The sequence below is a fragment of the Lissotriton helveticus genome, chromosome 5_1 (assembly GCF_964261635.1).
Source record: "Lissotriton helveticus chromosome 5_1, aLisHel1.1, whole genome shotgun sequence".
Lineage (NCBI taxonomy): Eukaryota > Metazoa > Chordata > Amphibia > Caudata > Salamandridae > Lissotriton > Lissotriton helveticus.
The window spans coordinates 668,119,437-668,135,693 of NC_136065.1; the positions used below are offsets into that span (position 1 = coordinate 668,119,437).

The 16,257-nt window shown below is 42.1% G+C and overlaps 1 protein-coding gene across 2 annotated transcripts in view; it reads right to left on the bottom strand.

Annotated features, from left to right (window-relative positions):
- PALD1 (phosphatase domain containing paladin 1) overlaps positions 1 to 16,257 on the bottom strand; it is a 975,161-nt gene that overhangs the window by 259,543 nt on the left and 699,361 nt on the right. For both annotated transcript variants that reach the window (XM_078643067.1, XM_078643068.1), the window contains exon 18: positions 2,095 to 2,235. In XM_078643067.1, coding sequence (XP_078499193.1) covers positions 2,095 to 2,235 — 141 coding nt within the window. The remainder of the gene's footprint in view (positions 1 to 2,094; positions 2,236 to 16,257) is intronic.

Genomic DNA, 16,257 nt, shown 5'->3' on the forward strand with positions numbered 1-16,257 from the left:
TTCATCTGTCATTGGTTCTCTTTCATAATATCACATCTTGGCTGTCCCTATACCCCTGTCAACTAGCAACTTCCTACAGAGTCCTTCTTGTCTAATATTCTCTCAGTTCAGGGGCATAGTTCCCATTGGTGCAGAAGGTGCAGTGGCCCCTTATTCCACCGAACCCTTATTATTGCTGTATTTTATCATACAAACAGCAGCCAGGTGGAATCATTCTTCCTTGCACTAGGACCTATGACTAACTGGCTATGCTACTGTCTCAGTTCACTCTTCTGGTGCACACCACGTGTACCTGATCACCGGAGATGATCCCTGTTATTTAGTTAAGTAGTATTAGAAAATGTTTCGGTTCTGTTTCTCTTCTGCCACACATTAGATATTTACACATGGATTGTTTCTTGTGGGAAAACATTTCAAAACTCACTGACTCTAGTAATAGTACAAACCCACTCCTTACTTTTATCACCTCTGAAATCTTCATAATCATCATTGATAAAATTGCAGAAAGCCGGCTCCATTAGTATGGTTTGTTCTACATAGAAAACCCTACACCACATGTGTGTGACATGCATTTACACAGATATTAAATGCCCTAAGTAAAAACAAAAACTCAAGAAAGAAAGAAGTGTTCACACTAGAAATCCAGATATACAAGTAATAGAAAATTCTCGCTACTGAAGCTCCAAGAATTTGGAACTCTATTCCCTAGGCACTCAGAACAACAACTCTTACACTGCTTTTTACAAAAGAATGATGTAAATTATCTTAACAGTGGCTTCGAATCGCTTACTCACTCTAACCTTCAACAAGAGAATTTCTACCAGAAGTTAAGGTAAAATACAGTTTCCGCTGCAACTGTCATGGAGATACTTTCTGGTGCAGCCATGGACTTCCAGTATATTTGCCAGCACCAGAGTGATCCACCAAAATATTGGAAACTTGGACAGAACGTGACTACTCTCATTAGGCTGCCCACTGCCATTCCTACATTTAGCTTTAGAGGACTGGTTCTTAACACTCTCATCAAATCCTCACTTTCAACTAAGTTACAAACTCACAGCTACTCACGGACTACAATCATAATGATAGCTTCTTATATAGTCGACATAAGAAATGCTAAGATAAGCAATATTTTTTGCAAATACAACTCTCTTTCAAGCCATGTTTAAGCACAGACACTAGTTCATTGCTTTTTCACTAGAGTGCACATCTGAACACCATGATCAACCTCAAAGTGGTTCCTACCGAGCTGCTCTGAAAAAGAAAAAAATATGACCACTGAGTAAGTACGTAACCAACCAGAAGACATTTTCATTCCTCATTTGGGGTTAAAAAGCACTGCACAAATGCTGCAGTACAACTTATGTAAACTATTGCCAACATTTGCTCCAGGTTTACGTGTGCCATAAATTCAAGTATGTTCAGTTTAAGAGTAGGATTTCTCATGGATTTCACAGTACTACACCCAGTGAAACACTCCCATCAAATTGAGATTGATATTAAGGGCCTGATTATGATTTTGGCAGATAGGATACTCCTTCACAAACATGACGGATATCCCGTCTGCTGTATAATAAGTTCCTTAGGATATAATGGAACTTGTAATACGGTGGATGAGATATATTTGAGACGTTTGCGACAGAGTATCCCATCGCCAAGATAGTAATCTGGGCCTGAGTCTTGAATAGGACAGAGTTAATTTGAACACCATTATATTGTAAATAATTAAGTAAGCCTACTTGGTGATTTTATAAAGGTACAGTCTTCTGCCACTTTCAGCAATACGATTACCACAGTCCTCCTTAGGTTACATGTGATTGCAACTAGTGGCTCTGTTTTCAACTAGCAAGTTTATGTCAGGATGTCAACACAGCTAATTAATGAAGAAAGAGTAGATTAAATAAACTTCCAGTAGAGGGCAGGGCTTCTTTCGTATTACATACATTAGAAATAAAAAAAACTTTAGATGTGAACCTGTCACGTTGTTATATTTGATGGGATATGCCTTTTAGAAAATTTCAACAGGAGGTGGTATTTAGAGGCGCAAGAATCACCACTCAGCTTTTCAAAAGGCAGATGCTCATTGGATCTTACCTGCCTGTAGGTGCATATGATGATCTCCCGTAGGTGGTAGTGCATTGGAGTCATGGTCTCGCTCACGGTGTCGAGGGCCATATCTACTTCCTTCTTCATTCTGTGGCCATCTGGCAAGAGCTGGACTATCCTCATCACAACCTGGAAACAGGGCAGGAAAGAAGATGAGCTGTATCCCCAAAAATGTAATTCAGAAATTGTTTTGGCTATTTTTAATTATCTTGTGTATAACATTTTGTAATCACAGCATGACATTTAGCTTGCATGGTGTCCAAGTACTTGATCTGTGGGCTGCAACTTTTCAATGCAGCCCCCCCCACTCCTGACATCCAATGAGCAGACAGTTGGGAAAACCACAGACAATATCAGAAGATGCTGAAACCTGGCATTTTTACAGTAACCATTATTATCTCAAGTCCAAGGGTGGGAGCCATTACTCAGCCCACTCACAGTTCAACAGCTAGAGCCTTGAAGCATTCTGTAGAATATAAGGCACAATTAATATTTGAAATTACGTTTCACATTGCTTTTTGTACCACAGTATGATACATTCAATAGCTGACAAAATAGAAATGCTCCTTGATCTTGTAATCAATTAAAGGATCTGATTAGACAAGATAAGGCCACCATAGATTACCAATTCTACATGGAAAACCAAATCAGGTTCCTTAATTGCCAATGGCTGCAGATTACTCACCTGATGTGCAGTCATACCAGCAATAAAGAAGGCTTGTACAGTACCAATTTCACTGGAAGCCGGTTAACAGCTTGGGAGTACCAGCACCAAAAGAAGAACTTATGTATACCGAAATGGACAAGGTCTACTGGGAAGTGGGAACTTGCCAGAAATACAGGGTGTTGCTGCGCTCTCACACGAGGAACCAGATTGCCGCGGGGATTACCAGGGTCGCTGCTCCCTCCTGCCTCCCGCCGCCGCACTCTTTGACATCCTGAGTGCCGCCACAGAGCGGAGAGCGGGTCTAGGGGCTCAGGAGACTACAACTCCCAGCACCCTCAGCGGCCGGAAGCCGCGCACCACACCATCGCGCCAGGAGGCGCATATATACCAGCGCTACTCCCCGCGTCGCGGGAGCGCGCGGGCAGCGCCGGGCTAAGCCCGGGCAAAGGGCGGGCCGTCTGTGGCCGTCAGAGGACGACAAGGGACGAGACGGGCCACCCCCCTGAGAGGGTCCGCTGAATTTGGGTAAGCGCAAATTACAAACATCTATAAATGGAGGCGGTGTTAAAGCTAAGGTCCCACGTAAATCCACTAACTCTGCTAATATACTGTCCTACCTTACTTCCGCTGTGGGCAAGTTAAATAAAGAAATCGCTTTCACAGAACGTGAGCTGGGACTGGAAAACTCCTCTACAGAGACACCGGGTTCTCCACTATATGGAAGACAAACTATCCCATTGGAGCCCATGGTTTATATCAAGTCATCCAATGACATTTTACCCCCTCCTATCTCTGTATGCCCCGAGGATGAAACTCCTGCAAATACATCGACTGCTAATAGCCCTTCTGGGGAGGTCACAAAAACAGTTATAAGGCATGCCAAGAGGCAGTCTAAAAAACGTATAATGCCTAAACTATCGCACCAGAAAAAAGGGCACGCTGCATCCAGACACTTTGAATCCTCTATGAGAGACATGGTTAAGAGCATACTAACTGAAAAATTGGAAACGATACTGATTCAAATATCAAGTGACATTATTGAAACATTAAAAGAATGTGTAGCAGTAATTTTGAAAAAATTTGAACGTATAAATACATTCATAGCTTCAAATGATCATCCTCCCCCCCTACTTAAGGTTGACTCGACAAACAAACCTCGAGCCCAGTTAATACAGCCTACGGAGGGCCTAGACGAATGTACACCACAAATTCCTCTGATTCCATCTTCTTCCCCGATGCTACATAGTGGGATAGTACCTACAGGCCAAATTAAGGGTTCTAAGGGCCAGGGGATGGATAATGCTCCTTTTAGTTCCCCCCCTCCACAAGTCTCTTTAACACCAGAGAGGGCACATAGTAGGAACAGGGGTTTGGGGTATAAACATACTATTAATCTTCCCCCAGAGGCCACTCCGTATGTAGCTATATTGGTAAACGTACCCCCTTTGAAACATGGAGAGACTGAGACTCAGGAAACATTGCTAAGAAACATCAAAGCTTGGTGTGATGAAAACTGTACGGGGGGAAAATATATCTGCTAGCATAAATATGGGGAGACGAGTAGGGTGGCTGGGTAACATAAATAAAAATCTAAAAGGAGATTGCCTCATTGTGAATTTTAACAGACCATATGAGGCATCTCGGCTATTTTGGGATGCCACGGAAGTGATTGCTAAGGAGGGAGAGTTACGAGCCCTACCACTGGGCTATTTTTACTCCCAGATAGAACCACCTAGGAGTCGCATAGGGGAGGGCGGCTCCCTGGTATCAGTAAAAAACCCTGCAAGACATCCTGTTCCCCTAAATAGCTGGGCTACCCAAAAGTCTGGGCTCCTACCGAAAGCTCAAAATATTAGCACACCAGAGAATAGCCGGGGTATTGCATTATCAAACAGGTTTTCACCCCTATCACATTTAAATGACATTGATTGACTGAGTCAAGATAGCATCCACAATCATACCAAATGTATGCGACCAAACAAAGAAAGAAGGGGGAAATCTGTAAAATTGGTGACCTGGAATATCGCAGGTCTACGTTCAAAGAGGGATGACAAGACTTGGCTTGAATTTGTGAGGCAGTATGATGTTGTGGCAATTCAAGAAACATGGGACAGGGAATGTAACTGTTGGGTGGATGGTTTACCTCATATTTTGTACCTGCCCGTATGTCCACCTCAGGAAGAGACAGTGGAGGCCTTATGTTTTTAATATCGGTTAATATTAAGGGTATAGTGAAGGAGCTTCATACATCCTCCCCAAATTATCTAGCAATAGAAGTTACATTGCCGAATAATAACAAAGTTGTATATATTAACTTCTACAATCCGATACAGAGAGAGTATCCAAATGAGCACCTCCAATCACTATCAAACTTTTTAAACCTATACAAAGAAGCTCAAACCACTTATTTTAATGTTATTTTGATGGGTGATTTTAATATTCATTTATGTGATTTAAACTGCCAGTATAAGGACTATGATCAACCGACTTATTCAGCATACCAGCACTTTGAACACAGTGTAAAGGGGGTTGCCTTGGAAGATTTATTATCTAACATAGACTTGTTCGAGCCAGAATTTGCTGATATAAAAGACCGGGTCCCGACATATAATGCTAGGGAAAGCGAAACCATCATAGATTATATGTTCTTATCTCCTGGCTTGTTATGTTCAGTTAGGTTTTACAATGCTATCCAATCTATGTTTAGTGACCATAATCCAGTGGTGCTGGAATTGGATAATAACTTACTTTGTTTTAATAAATCAGAGACCGCTGAAGCTGTAATTGAGGTTGCACCAAAGGAACAGGGGAGGAGACTAAAATGGAACAAGATCATCCCTGAGGATTTTTTTAATACTATCAGATCCAAGGTTGGGAAAGAATTTAACACCTGTAGTGACCCGCTTAGATTTGGAGGGGATGTTATACCCGCCTTTGAAGCAATCTGCCATCAGGTCTCTAGAGAACTCACAGTGAAGTTACAACAGAAAACTAAACCGGTGCAGGGTTGGTTTGACTATAAATGCACAAAAACACATAATGAACTCTTGAAGGCACTTAACAAGAATCCTCGAGATAAGCTTGAAGTTTCTTCCTTAAGGAAAAAATATATAATTATTATCCAAACACGAAAAAATGAAATTAAGAAAGAGGCATGGAACTCGTTATATGATAAAGACACCCTGAGGAATAGCTCTAAATTCTGGACTATTGTTAACTACCCCCTGTTTAATGGCCAAGAAAATGCCCCTTTAGAAACTAATATTACAGAAAGGAAATGGCTAAATCATTTCGAGAACATTTATGGAAGTAATTTAGAGCTTGATACTTATGTGCCACATTCTAGAGAGGTAATGGGGTCTCCCCCGAGTTTCACTATAATTGAAGTGCAGAAAGCAATAGTAGATACGGCGGGACATAAAGCACCGGGCCCTGATGGGGTACCTTCCGATATGTATAAAGCAAACCCCGACGTTTGGTCTAAAATACTCACAAATGTTTTTAATTTAGCAGCAAGTTCTACCCCGGCCATTTTCCCCACCTCCTGGGCCCAATCCATCATAATCCCCTTTTTTAAAAAGGGCCAAAGGGGGGATCCAAGATGCTACCGGCCAATATCTTTGATTGATTCTTCAATTAAAATATTGGGGAAAGTAATCTTGGCCAGGATAGCAGCTTGGGCAACAGACAAAGCCATCCTAAGTAACGCACAATATGGCTTTAGAGTGGGGAGAGGCACTGAAGATCAATGCCTAAACCTATACCTTATAATTAACAAATACACAGCTGCGACAAAGGGATCAATTGTTCTGGCATTCATGGACTTATCCACAGCTTTTGACTTAGTCAATAGGTCAAAGCTGTGGTTCATGCTCCTGGAGCTGGGGCTTGACCAGGCTTTGGTGAATTTTTTAGCTGAATTGCATAGAGATCTGTCTGCTTCTATTAGAATGGCACAAGAGGGAAAATGTACAGCTGAGTTTAAATCAGGTAGGGGGGTGCGCCAAGGGTGCATATTGGCCCCAATGCTGTTTACACTTTATATAAACTCCCTGGAAGATGCCTTGGTAACTGCAACGCTTGATGTTCCGCGTGTGGGAGGAACACCTATTCCTGTCCTCCTATACGCGGACGATACAGTGTTATTGGCTAGAACACTGAACGCCCTACAACGACTCCTTGATTCATTTGGGGAGTTTATGAAAAATTTAGACCTAGTTATCAATACAGAGAAATCGCATGTCATGTCAATAGGAAAAAGAAGAAAGTCCTTTAAAACAGTCCCTTGCAATGACTCTGTAATAACCAAAGTAAGGGTCTTCACCTACTTAGGGGTCGTGTTCGATGATGCAGGTTCATGGGCCCCCCAAGTCCAGAACAAAGTAACCGCAGTAAGAAGATCAGCGGCTGCTATATTAGGTTTTGCAAAGAGATTGGGTGGAAAACCAGGGGAGGCAATTTTGTCTATTTATAAAGCAAAAAGTATGGCCATTGCAAAGTATGGGGCAGCAATATGGGGATTCAAGGATACAGCTCTCATTCAGAGAGAAGAAAAAAATTCCTGGGAGCCCTTCTAGGTCTCCCCCATTCAACTGCCAGTTATGCAGTACATCTGGAGCTTGGGATGGGATATATCTCAGATCTATTGAACATGGCCCCCATCCTACTATGGATAAGAACCTGGTTGAATCCCAATCTCACTTTGAACCATAAGATCATCAGGGATTGTATGTTACTCGACAAAGTGGCAGAAATACAATGGCTGTCTTTTAATAAATCAACATCCAACTATCTGGGACGTCCAGAGATCTATACAAACCCAGAAGGTCTAATTAAGGCCGATATCAACTGGGTAAAAACACATTTTTTTAAATCTAGAGAACTGGACCGCGAAGCAATAGAAAATAGCAAACCAACTGTTAGGGCTCACTATATGTTGATACTGTTATTGTCTATTCAACCGTACCTGTCAATTGTTAACAAACCCTTTCACCGATGGTTGCTCACTAAATTTCGATTCAATCAGTCACACTTGCTACTGGGAACCTTTAAGGAGTGGTGCAAACCAGAGGAAGCTGCTCCTTGCAAGTGTGACGATCATTCATATCAGGACACGATGCACTTTGTGTTTTTTTGTTCATTTTTTACGGGAGGCAGGAAAAAGTTCATTACCCCATTATTAACTCATAGGGGGTTCATGCAAGTAAAACCACCTGCATTACTTTAACTACAATTAATGGAATCCCCCTCTGTCATGGGGTAGCAAATTTCCTGGTAGCCTCCATTCGCAATAAAAAACAGACTATTGGGTCAAACTGCCCCGGAAAATGTAACATCATAAACTGAAATCAATTTCACCAACCAACTTAGAATGTACATGAAATTAAACCAGCTGTTTGTAAATATGCATTGTTTCATTGACCGTTGTGTATAATTGTAAGTAATAATGATTAACTATCAATTCGATACCATTGTGCGTCCTGTACATATGAATTGTATATTGCTGAAAAGTAACTTTTATATTTTTTGTATTTCTGATTTTACCATGTGATTGAATAGCATACTTTTATGATTTTAATATAATCGAATAAAGTGGTTTTTCAATTGAATTGAAGTGAGAAATTTATGCGATCAACTTTACTTCAGCCATGGCCATTACATACTTAGACTATTATCTTGAATATCCATAAGAGTCTTACTATTCTAATTACGAAAGTACAAAAATAGAGAACTGGCAGACTCAGGTAAAATGAAGCCATGTTGATGGAATGGTCTATTATGTCAAATCTTTTAAGAACGAGTCCTTGAAGGAAAGTGCTGTATAGTTTTGTATTTAAGCATTTCAAGCATCTTACATTATTTGCCTCTTATCAAGTAAAGTCCACCTTTGATGTTTACTTTTTATTAGAGCTATGGGGGCAGTCAATGTATACAATCCAGAAAGGCTAGGCAGGATTGCACATCCTCACTCAATACTTGCTTCCAGAAAGAAAGAGACCTGGCCCAAAATAGACTTGCCTATTTTCCAAGCTTTTGGAAAACATGCTAAGGAGGATCTCATGGGCGACTATAAATAGCCATAGAGAATACATGCAGATTGGAAAGACAGGCATCGTAGCTGGTCTGAGAAAAGAATTTGCCATTGGTGACCTACTTTATTTATGTAATGTGCAACATTCCTCACACTTAGGTATGATTTAATACATTCACACAGTAGTGCTTGGCAAACATGTGTGAGTGGAAAATGTTGCTGATTTACTAATGTCAGTTATGGGCATATTTCCAATGCAAGTCATAGTGCCCCTTTTTTGACTGTGTAGAATGCGGCCTGTGCAGTTCAGGCAAACTTCTTTTAGTCCTAATGTAGCAGGGTTGGATACATTTGACAATCCACCTGTCTTTGCCCACCTTTAGTAGAGCATGGTCTTTGCAAAGTTTGGCAAAAGCAACACAAAGTTGCTGTGTTTTGCAAATGGGTTTGGTCCTATTAATTTAGTACATAGGAGCACACTTGATGTCACGGGCCCTCACTGCTACTGAATCTGTCTGAGAGGAAAAATATAGTGAGCTCAATGGTCTGGTTGAGCTGGAAGGAGGATGCTACCTTGGGAAGGAACTTAGGGGTAGTTCTAAGGACAAGCTTGTCGTTATGAACTTGGAAGAAAGGTTGTGATCAAGTGGGGGCCTGCAGCTCGCTTATATATCATAAATGTGGCAAGGATAGCGACCTTCCAGGAGAGAAATTTTAAAGGGTATGAATTAGAGGTTCAATAGGGTGAACTATGAGTCATTAGATGACCTATGAGTCAGGTAAGAGCAACAATAATGATCCAGACTGTGACAGTGGATAACCTGGGTTTTAGAACCTGTTTGAGTCTTTCCATGAAACCTTTAATGACAGGCATCTTGAATTTAAAAAAAAGTGTTTCCTGTTCTGCATATAGGCGGCCAGGTGAGACATATAGAGATGTAAGCTAGACCTATTTTTTGCACGTGGAGAAGGGAGCAGATATCTTGAACTGTAGGTTTAAATTAGTCTAGGTGCTTGGAAATGCAGTAATGGCCAAGCATTTTCCACTTGGCAATGTAACAGGCTTGGCACAGTGGGTCTGCATGCTTCTTTGAGAATATACATGTACTCTTGAGGGAGAATGAGACAGACAAATATTCTAGAACCTCAGGTACCACATTGCTAGATTGAGCTTACTTGAGCTGGCGTGCCTGATTGTGCATTGCTTCTGAGAGAAACAGTCCAGGCTGTTGGGAAGCTTCTCCTGTCAGACAACTGACATCTCGATGAGGGTTGAGAACCAGGATAGTCTGTCCCACATGGGGGGCACTAGTATGCGAGTAAGGCATGTTTGCTGAAGCTTCTGGACCACATACAGAAGGATTAGGAGAAGAGGAAAAGCGTAGGCAAAGATCTATGACCAATTCATCCATAGAGCACTGCCCATGGGCTGTGGGTGTGAGTGCCTTCTTGTAAATGTGATTCCAGAGTCGGTCAGAGGGACTGATTCGGTAGGGGGTAGAAGTTGTGGAAGTGAGGTGCTGAGAGGAGCCACGTTTTTCAGTGTTCATTAAGTAGAAACGAAAAAAGAAGGAGATCAGGGAACTGTGAGTTCTTCCGTGGCACCTCGGTAAAGCAAACTGGTGGGCCAGGTGGAATGTGCTGTTAGGTGCCAGACACGGAGCCCAATTGGTATACATCCAAACCCGATGGCGGAAAAAACAATCCTGAGCATTGTCAAATATGGGAGGAGTCCCAATACCGTGCGACTCAAAAGACTTTTTTGAATAAAAACAAGTTACAAATGTATGATCCCAATACCAGATGGCAAGAGTATACAGAGCAAGTTAATCTGTAGCTACAAATGCTACACACAGCAGGTTACCGTGGTTAATAGCATTAATAAGCTGCAAATAGAGGTAGAATACTCAATGCTGCATCATTGTCTTCATCTATGTAGTACAGTTGGCATTTCCAATACTTCCTAGATAGTAAATGTTTTAAATATATTGAATATATCCTTTCACTGTTTTTGTTTCATTAGTGACACAAGATGTGTATTTCACACCTTTTACCCCCTTTTCTACTTTATAGCACTGTTCCCAGGAACCCGCGCGCATGTGCGCGCGCGCACCGAAGTCACCCCAAGCGCGCAGTGTGCATTATTTAGCGCGCACATCCTGAGACTGTTCGCACCGCCACTATTAAAACGCGAGCGGCGCGTAAAACATTCCTTTCCTGGTTCTGGGAGATGACAAGAACACGAGGGAGCGGCAGTTAAGTGTCTCCCATATGGCTCTGGGTTTTGGGGGCTTGCGTTCACGAGCAAGGGCCCTTGCAATTGCTGCATTGCTTTCCTTACAGTGCGCCGCTGCAGGGCTATTGTGGGCCATTAAGTTTGTATTCAGCCCGTGTGCGCTGCAATTAACACGAATGCTAACTGAATGGCCCATAATCAGCCCCCAGCTGTGCACTGTAAAAAAAAAAGTAAAACAGAGTCTCAAGCCCGACATGTACATACACACGCCGTGTTTGACACAGGATGTTTGAGCAGCTTCAAAGTCGGTCGCTCTTGCCTTGAAGCCACGGGTAGAGGGAGGGGGTCAGGCGGGAGACAATGGATGCAGTTGTAGTCGTATTCTGCCTCAGTGCTATGAATACCCTTAGATCTGCCCCAAGGGAGCCTAGAGTCTACTGGACTGATATTACTGTTATTAGCTCCACCCGCAAGTATGTGACAGAGGCCACAGGCTGAGACTTAACTGGGCGCAGTGAACGGATCCCCCATGTCAATGTGTGTAAGGATGCGAGAACGTCCCCTATCTACTTCTGGTTACACGTGCCCGCTCCCCTGAGGGTGAATCAATCCTTGTGTGAGTGTTACCAGAGCTCTCCCATGCCTCGATCAGGTGCCGAGTGACCCTCAACAGAAGACATATTACTGTCTGCTTCTATTTTATATCGCCAGAGACTAGTTACATCCCGGCTTCAGGTGCGAGTGAGCGGGAAGTGCTGCTTCAAATCGTTGTTTAATTAACAACAAATAACATAGTGCTTTATAGCATGTAGTTGTACAAGGCTTCATTGAGGAGATTACACCCACCCCTCCAAAGAGGGCACATCGAGTATGCCGCTGGCCACATGGGCACTGCCATGCAGCAGTTTCGTTAGCAATTTAATGTCATGGAGCAGGGAGATGTCACTACTAATGAGGAAGATTTCTTTTGCTTTTTGGGTGAGAGAAAAATTATATGTAATAACATAAGCTACCACATAAGATAGTAGAAATCAGTTTTATTTATAAACAATATAATTCTGCTGGGGAGGAACGTACACGATATTTACATACTAATATACCATTTGTTTGCAACCTTTTCACATCACTGGGTCTTTGTTCCCCCACCCAAAAGTTACTTGGTCTTGAGATAAACTCTTTGAGTTATATAACAAGCGGGCTCGCGCCACTGAACTCTTGCTTCACATTTATGAGCCTGCTGCTTCGTGAGGGGCGAGGTTTTAAACACCCCCAACCCCACCCCCAGGGCCCGTTTTTCGAAGATCTCGATTTTTAATGTTCAGTGTTTGCAAACTCTCCAGGCTTCCCTCACATGCAACTGCGTCTCTCCCCTCCCAATCAACCGCAGCCAGATCTCCCTCGCATCCAAACATGCTTTATTCAGTCACTCTACAGAGTGCATCTTTTCATTCCTCCCACCTCCAGAACCTGAAAGAACGTATCCTTTCATTCCTTTTTATTTATTTGTTGCATTTTTATATAGCGCAAATGAAGATATCAAAGCGCTTTACATGAGCGCTAATTCCATTACAGAAATTTGCCCAGTGGGGGATGATGTGCTGCAATGACTAATAAGTTTAAGGCCCCAAAGGCGAGGCCTATTGGCTATGCCAATGCGTGTTCCAAGTGTCAGTACGATGAAGTACTGCATTTAGAAACACAAAGCCTCAGAGAAAGCAAGCATTGGTAAAGCCAAAGGTACAGGCTGTAATGTGCCAACACATGTAAGAACAAATATTCACGTGTTGCATGCAAAAATTATGTTTATTACATTAGAGCCAGGCCTATTGGCAGTGTGTGTGTGGGGGGGGGGGAGTAACAAGGAAGCATTGCTTTCTGTATAGAATGGATATAGGCGATACAAAATTTAATGTGACAAACAGCGTGATGACTGAGTGCACTTTTCACATTTGAAATAATCCCTCACAGATTCCAATGGTAGTGCTTCCTAGGAGGGTGAATGGTGCACGAAACAGCCAATGGCGTGAGGTGAGACAGAAATGCTCTTCTCACAAAGCCAAATCCTCTCTATTTGCATTTTAAAGAACTAGTTAGAAACAGCAGTACTTGTTTAGCAGACGAGCAACAGACACAATAGAGCAGTTTTTCTTGTTTTTACACAGCAACAAGACCATACAAAATACTAAGCAATTTGTCAAATGTGCACACTTAATTGTCAGAAAGAAGCCAAGAATCCAATGTACGTTAAAAGGAGGGATAGCAACAAAGCTCACATTATCAGTTACTCTAATGATGTGCAGAACCAACAAGCACTGGCAAAGCCAATCTACCTGGCTTTAATATATTAAACTACTCAAACACATGGATGAATGAGGCAATGCGGTTTACGTGTATTAGCGCATTAAAGCCAGACCTATTAGATTTACCAATGCTTATTTCCTTTTTACTTCTCCCTAAAGCACTCAACGCACTTTTCTGACGATTCTGCAACCTGTGAGCAAATGAGATTCCCCATTCATTTGGGGCACAGAGCTAGTTAATTACATAAACAGAGCTAATAATTCCTGGAGCCCTGAATATGCTTGTTTCCGTTAGAGTTTTCGGTGTGTGTAAAGCAATTTGTGGTGTGCGGTCCATTTTTCTCTATTTCCTTTATGTGTTTTTAAGACCTTGTTGTGCTGTTCAGACCAGGCAGCGAGTTGAGGTCATTCACGCGTGCACACTGAAGACAGACTACACAACAGTAATCAAGGTTTGAAACATTTTCTAACCATTTTTCATGCATTTTAATCCCACCTGCTATTCTTATACATACATTAGCTCCTAAGCCACGTTCTTCCATATTCTAGGTGGTAATGGATCTACCTGAGAGCCTAATGAGGTAGACATTGCTATTGCTCTAAAGTTTCTTCTGTCATTCTGTCAAAACACTCTAGCTTGTTGGGGGTGACTCATTGAAATACCAGCCGTACTGAGACCATTCAGCACTGACTAATCCGAAATTGGAATACTATTTCTAGTTTTCAGTAGGCCTTCTTTAAAACCATGATCTATTATTGGGAGAGAATTAATAATGTCCCCTAGTATCTTTGTAATCTTGTCCTCATAGAACATAGCTAGATCCTTACAAAGTGCTTGAGAAGGTTTAAACATTTGCCTGATACACTCTGTATTTGTCTGTCCCTGCAGGAATTCAAATGTCTTTTTTTAACATTTGTTGCTTCTAGAATTACTGTACTATAGTACTTCGCTTTTGCCTTGTGTACATCTTTATTGTATTCATTTATGGCGTTCTTTAATAATTGTTTATCCTCTTCTAGTGGAGAAGTGTGGCTCAATGGTTAGAGCGGCAGACCCTGATGCAGAGGTCTAGCCCAGGACTAGGGTTCAATTCCCCGCCGCGATAAGATTCAAGAGAATATACAACTTGATCCTTCTTTTAACATAAAGGCAATTAATTGTGGCCATACCAGTTCATCTAGGTATAACATGGTAATATTCCAACTTGCTTTGAAAATTAGTGCCACTCACCCCCTTTTCCTGGCCTCCTGTCATCTATGTAGAACTTTATATCCCGGAGGACAAGCCCAACCAAAATCTATAGCGGAGTCTCGCGAGGCCCATGTTTCTGCTGAAAATAGTGCATCCCAATCATTAGTTTCCAACATCATATTGCTTTCCAGGGTGTGTTTTATCAGCAATCTTGCATTGATCAACCCACATATACATTTAGAAGGGTGAAACAAGGTATACCTTTGCATCTGAAGTACAGGGACTGTTCCCATCAGCTGCTGGCCAGATGCCAGTATCCAAACCCCTAGGCATTCTAGATGGCACAGCCTCATTCCATAACCATGGTTACCTTCACTCAGCAGATTTAAACAAACATAAGCTTATGTGTATCCGAAATTGCAAATCTGCCATAAGACCCTTAACGTGGTGCTGTTTGTGTGGAAATGCACTATCTTTTCAGTTTTTCAAACAATAGTTTGGAGGGATATTTGACGCTGCACACACATGTGGTCTGGTTCCTGGCGCACATAGCCATGGCTGCAGCGCACAGAGACTCTTCATTGCCGCACACAGAGGAAAAAAATTAGAGGGAACATTGCTTTATAGTACCCTCCTCCTCCTGCGTATGTTTGCACCTCTTCTTCTTTGTTTTGTAATGGAACAATTGTACATAGGTATAATACTAAATGTTTATCCTCTTTTTCGTAGTCCCCTTTTAATCCATAGACACCAGTTCAGAATATGTGGAATCTAGTTCGTTCACAACCAATGTTCAATCTGAGTCCCCAATACAGCCAATAATCCATATGATACACTCCACATAATCAGTGTACATTTCTTCAAATGCAGCTTGATACAGCCAACACGTGTTTCATCTTATGGTAATCAGTACCTCGACTTCTTCAGAGCTGTGGTAATATCGGTAATCGTAGCCGTATGCGCTGTCCTTCACTAGCATCCTGTTAGGTAAGTCATCACGTTCTACAGACTCTAATCGCTCATAATGGACCAATGGAGTAATTCCACCCATCGCAAAGGTCCAAAGTATTAACTGCAGCAACAGTATATACTAAAGAAAGTAGCGTGTGGAGCCCGGAGAGTATTCTGTGGCACAGACAAAACATGTGTTGGCTGTATCAAGCTGTATTTGTGTTACTCCATGTGTGCTCAGAACAGATTTCTGTTATTGCTTTGTTCTCTTCTTTGAAGGGCTACTTAGGGTTGAATTGGTAACCGGCCCTTCCTTTCCTAGCAGCACCACCATTACCATTGCTCCATATACTTCCCAGCACTGATTGTTGAGCGCCCTTTGGTTTTTCTATGCCTGGTTACCAAATCTGTTTGCCTATATTCTCTTGGACTCATGGTTAGGTGGGGTTGTAGCCTGTAGGTAAAGTGTTTGGATGTACCTTACTGATGGACACCTGCACCACCAAGCCTGAGGGCTTGGTATGTTGTGTAAGAAAAATCAGAGTCAACTAGTGCTAGTCAATGGTGGCAAGAAACCTACATATTAACTGGTAGCCACAAACATGGTTTCACCCACGAGCCCAAAAGGGTGTCTAAAAGGACCTCATTAAAAGGTAATAGAGGTTCAGTAGTTGCTTGACCAGGATGAAGTTCCTCTGTCAGAACATTAATCTTCACCTCCATAGTAGTTACTTGTAGGTGTAATACTTCTGCCAACTTACACATAAAAGCGTT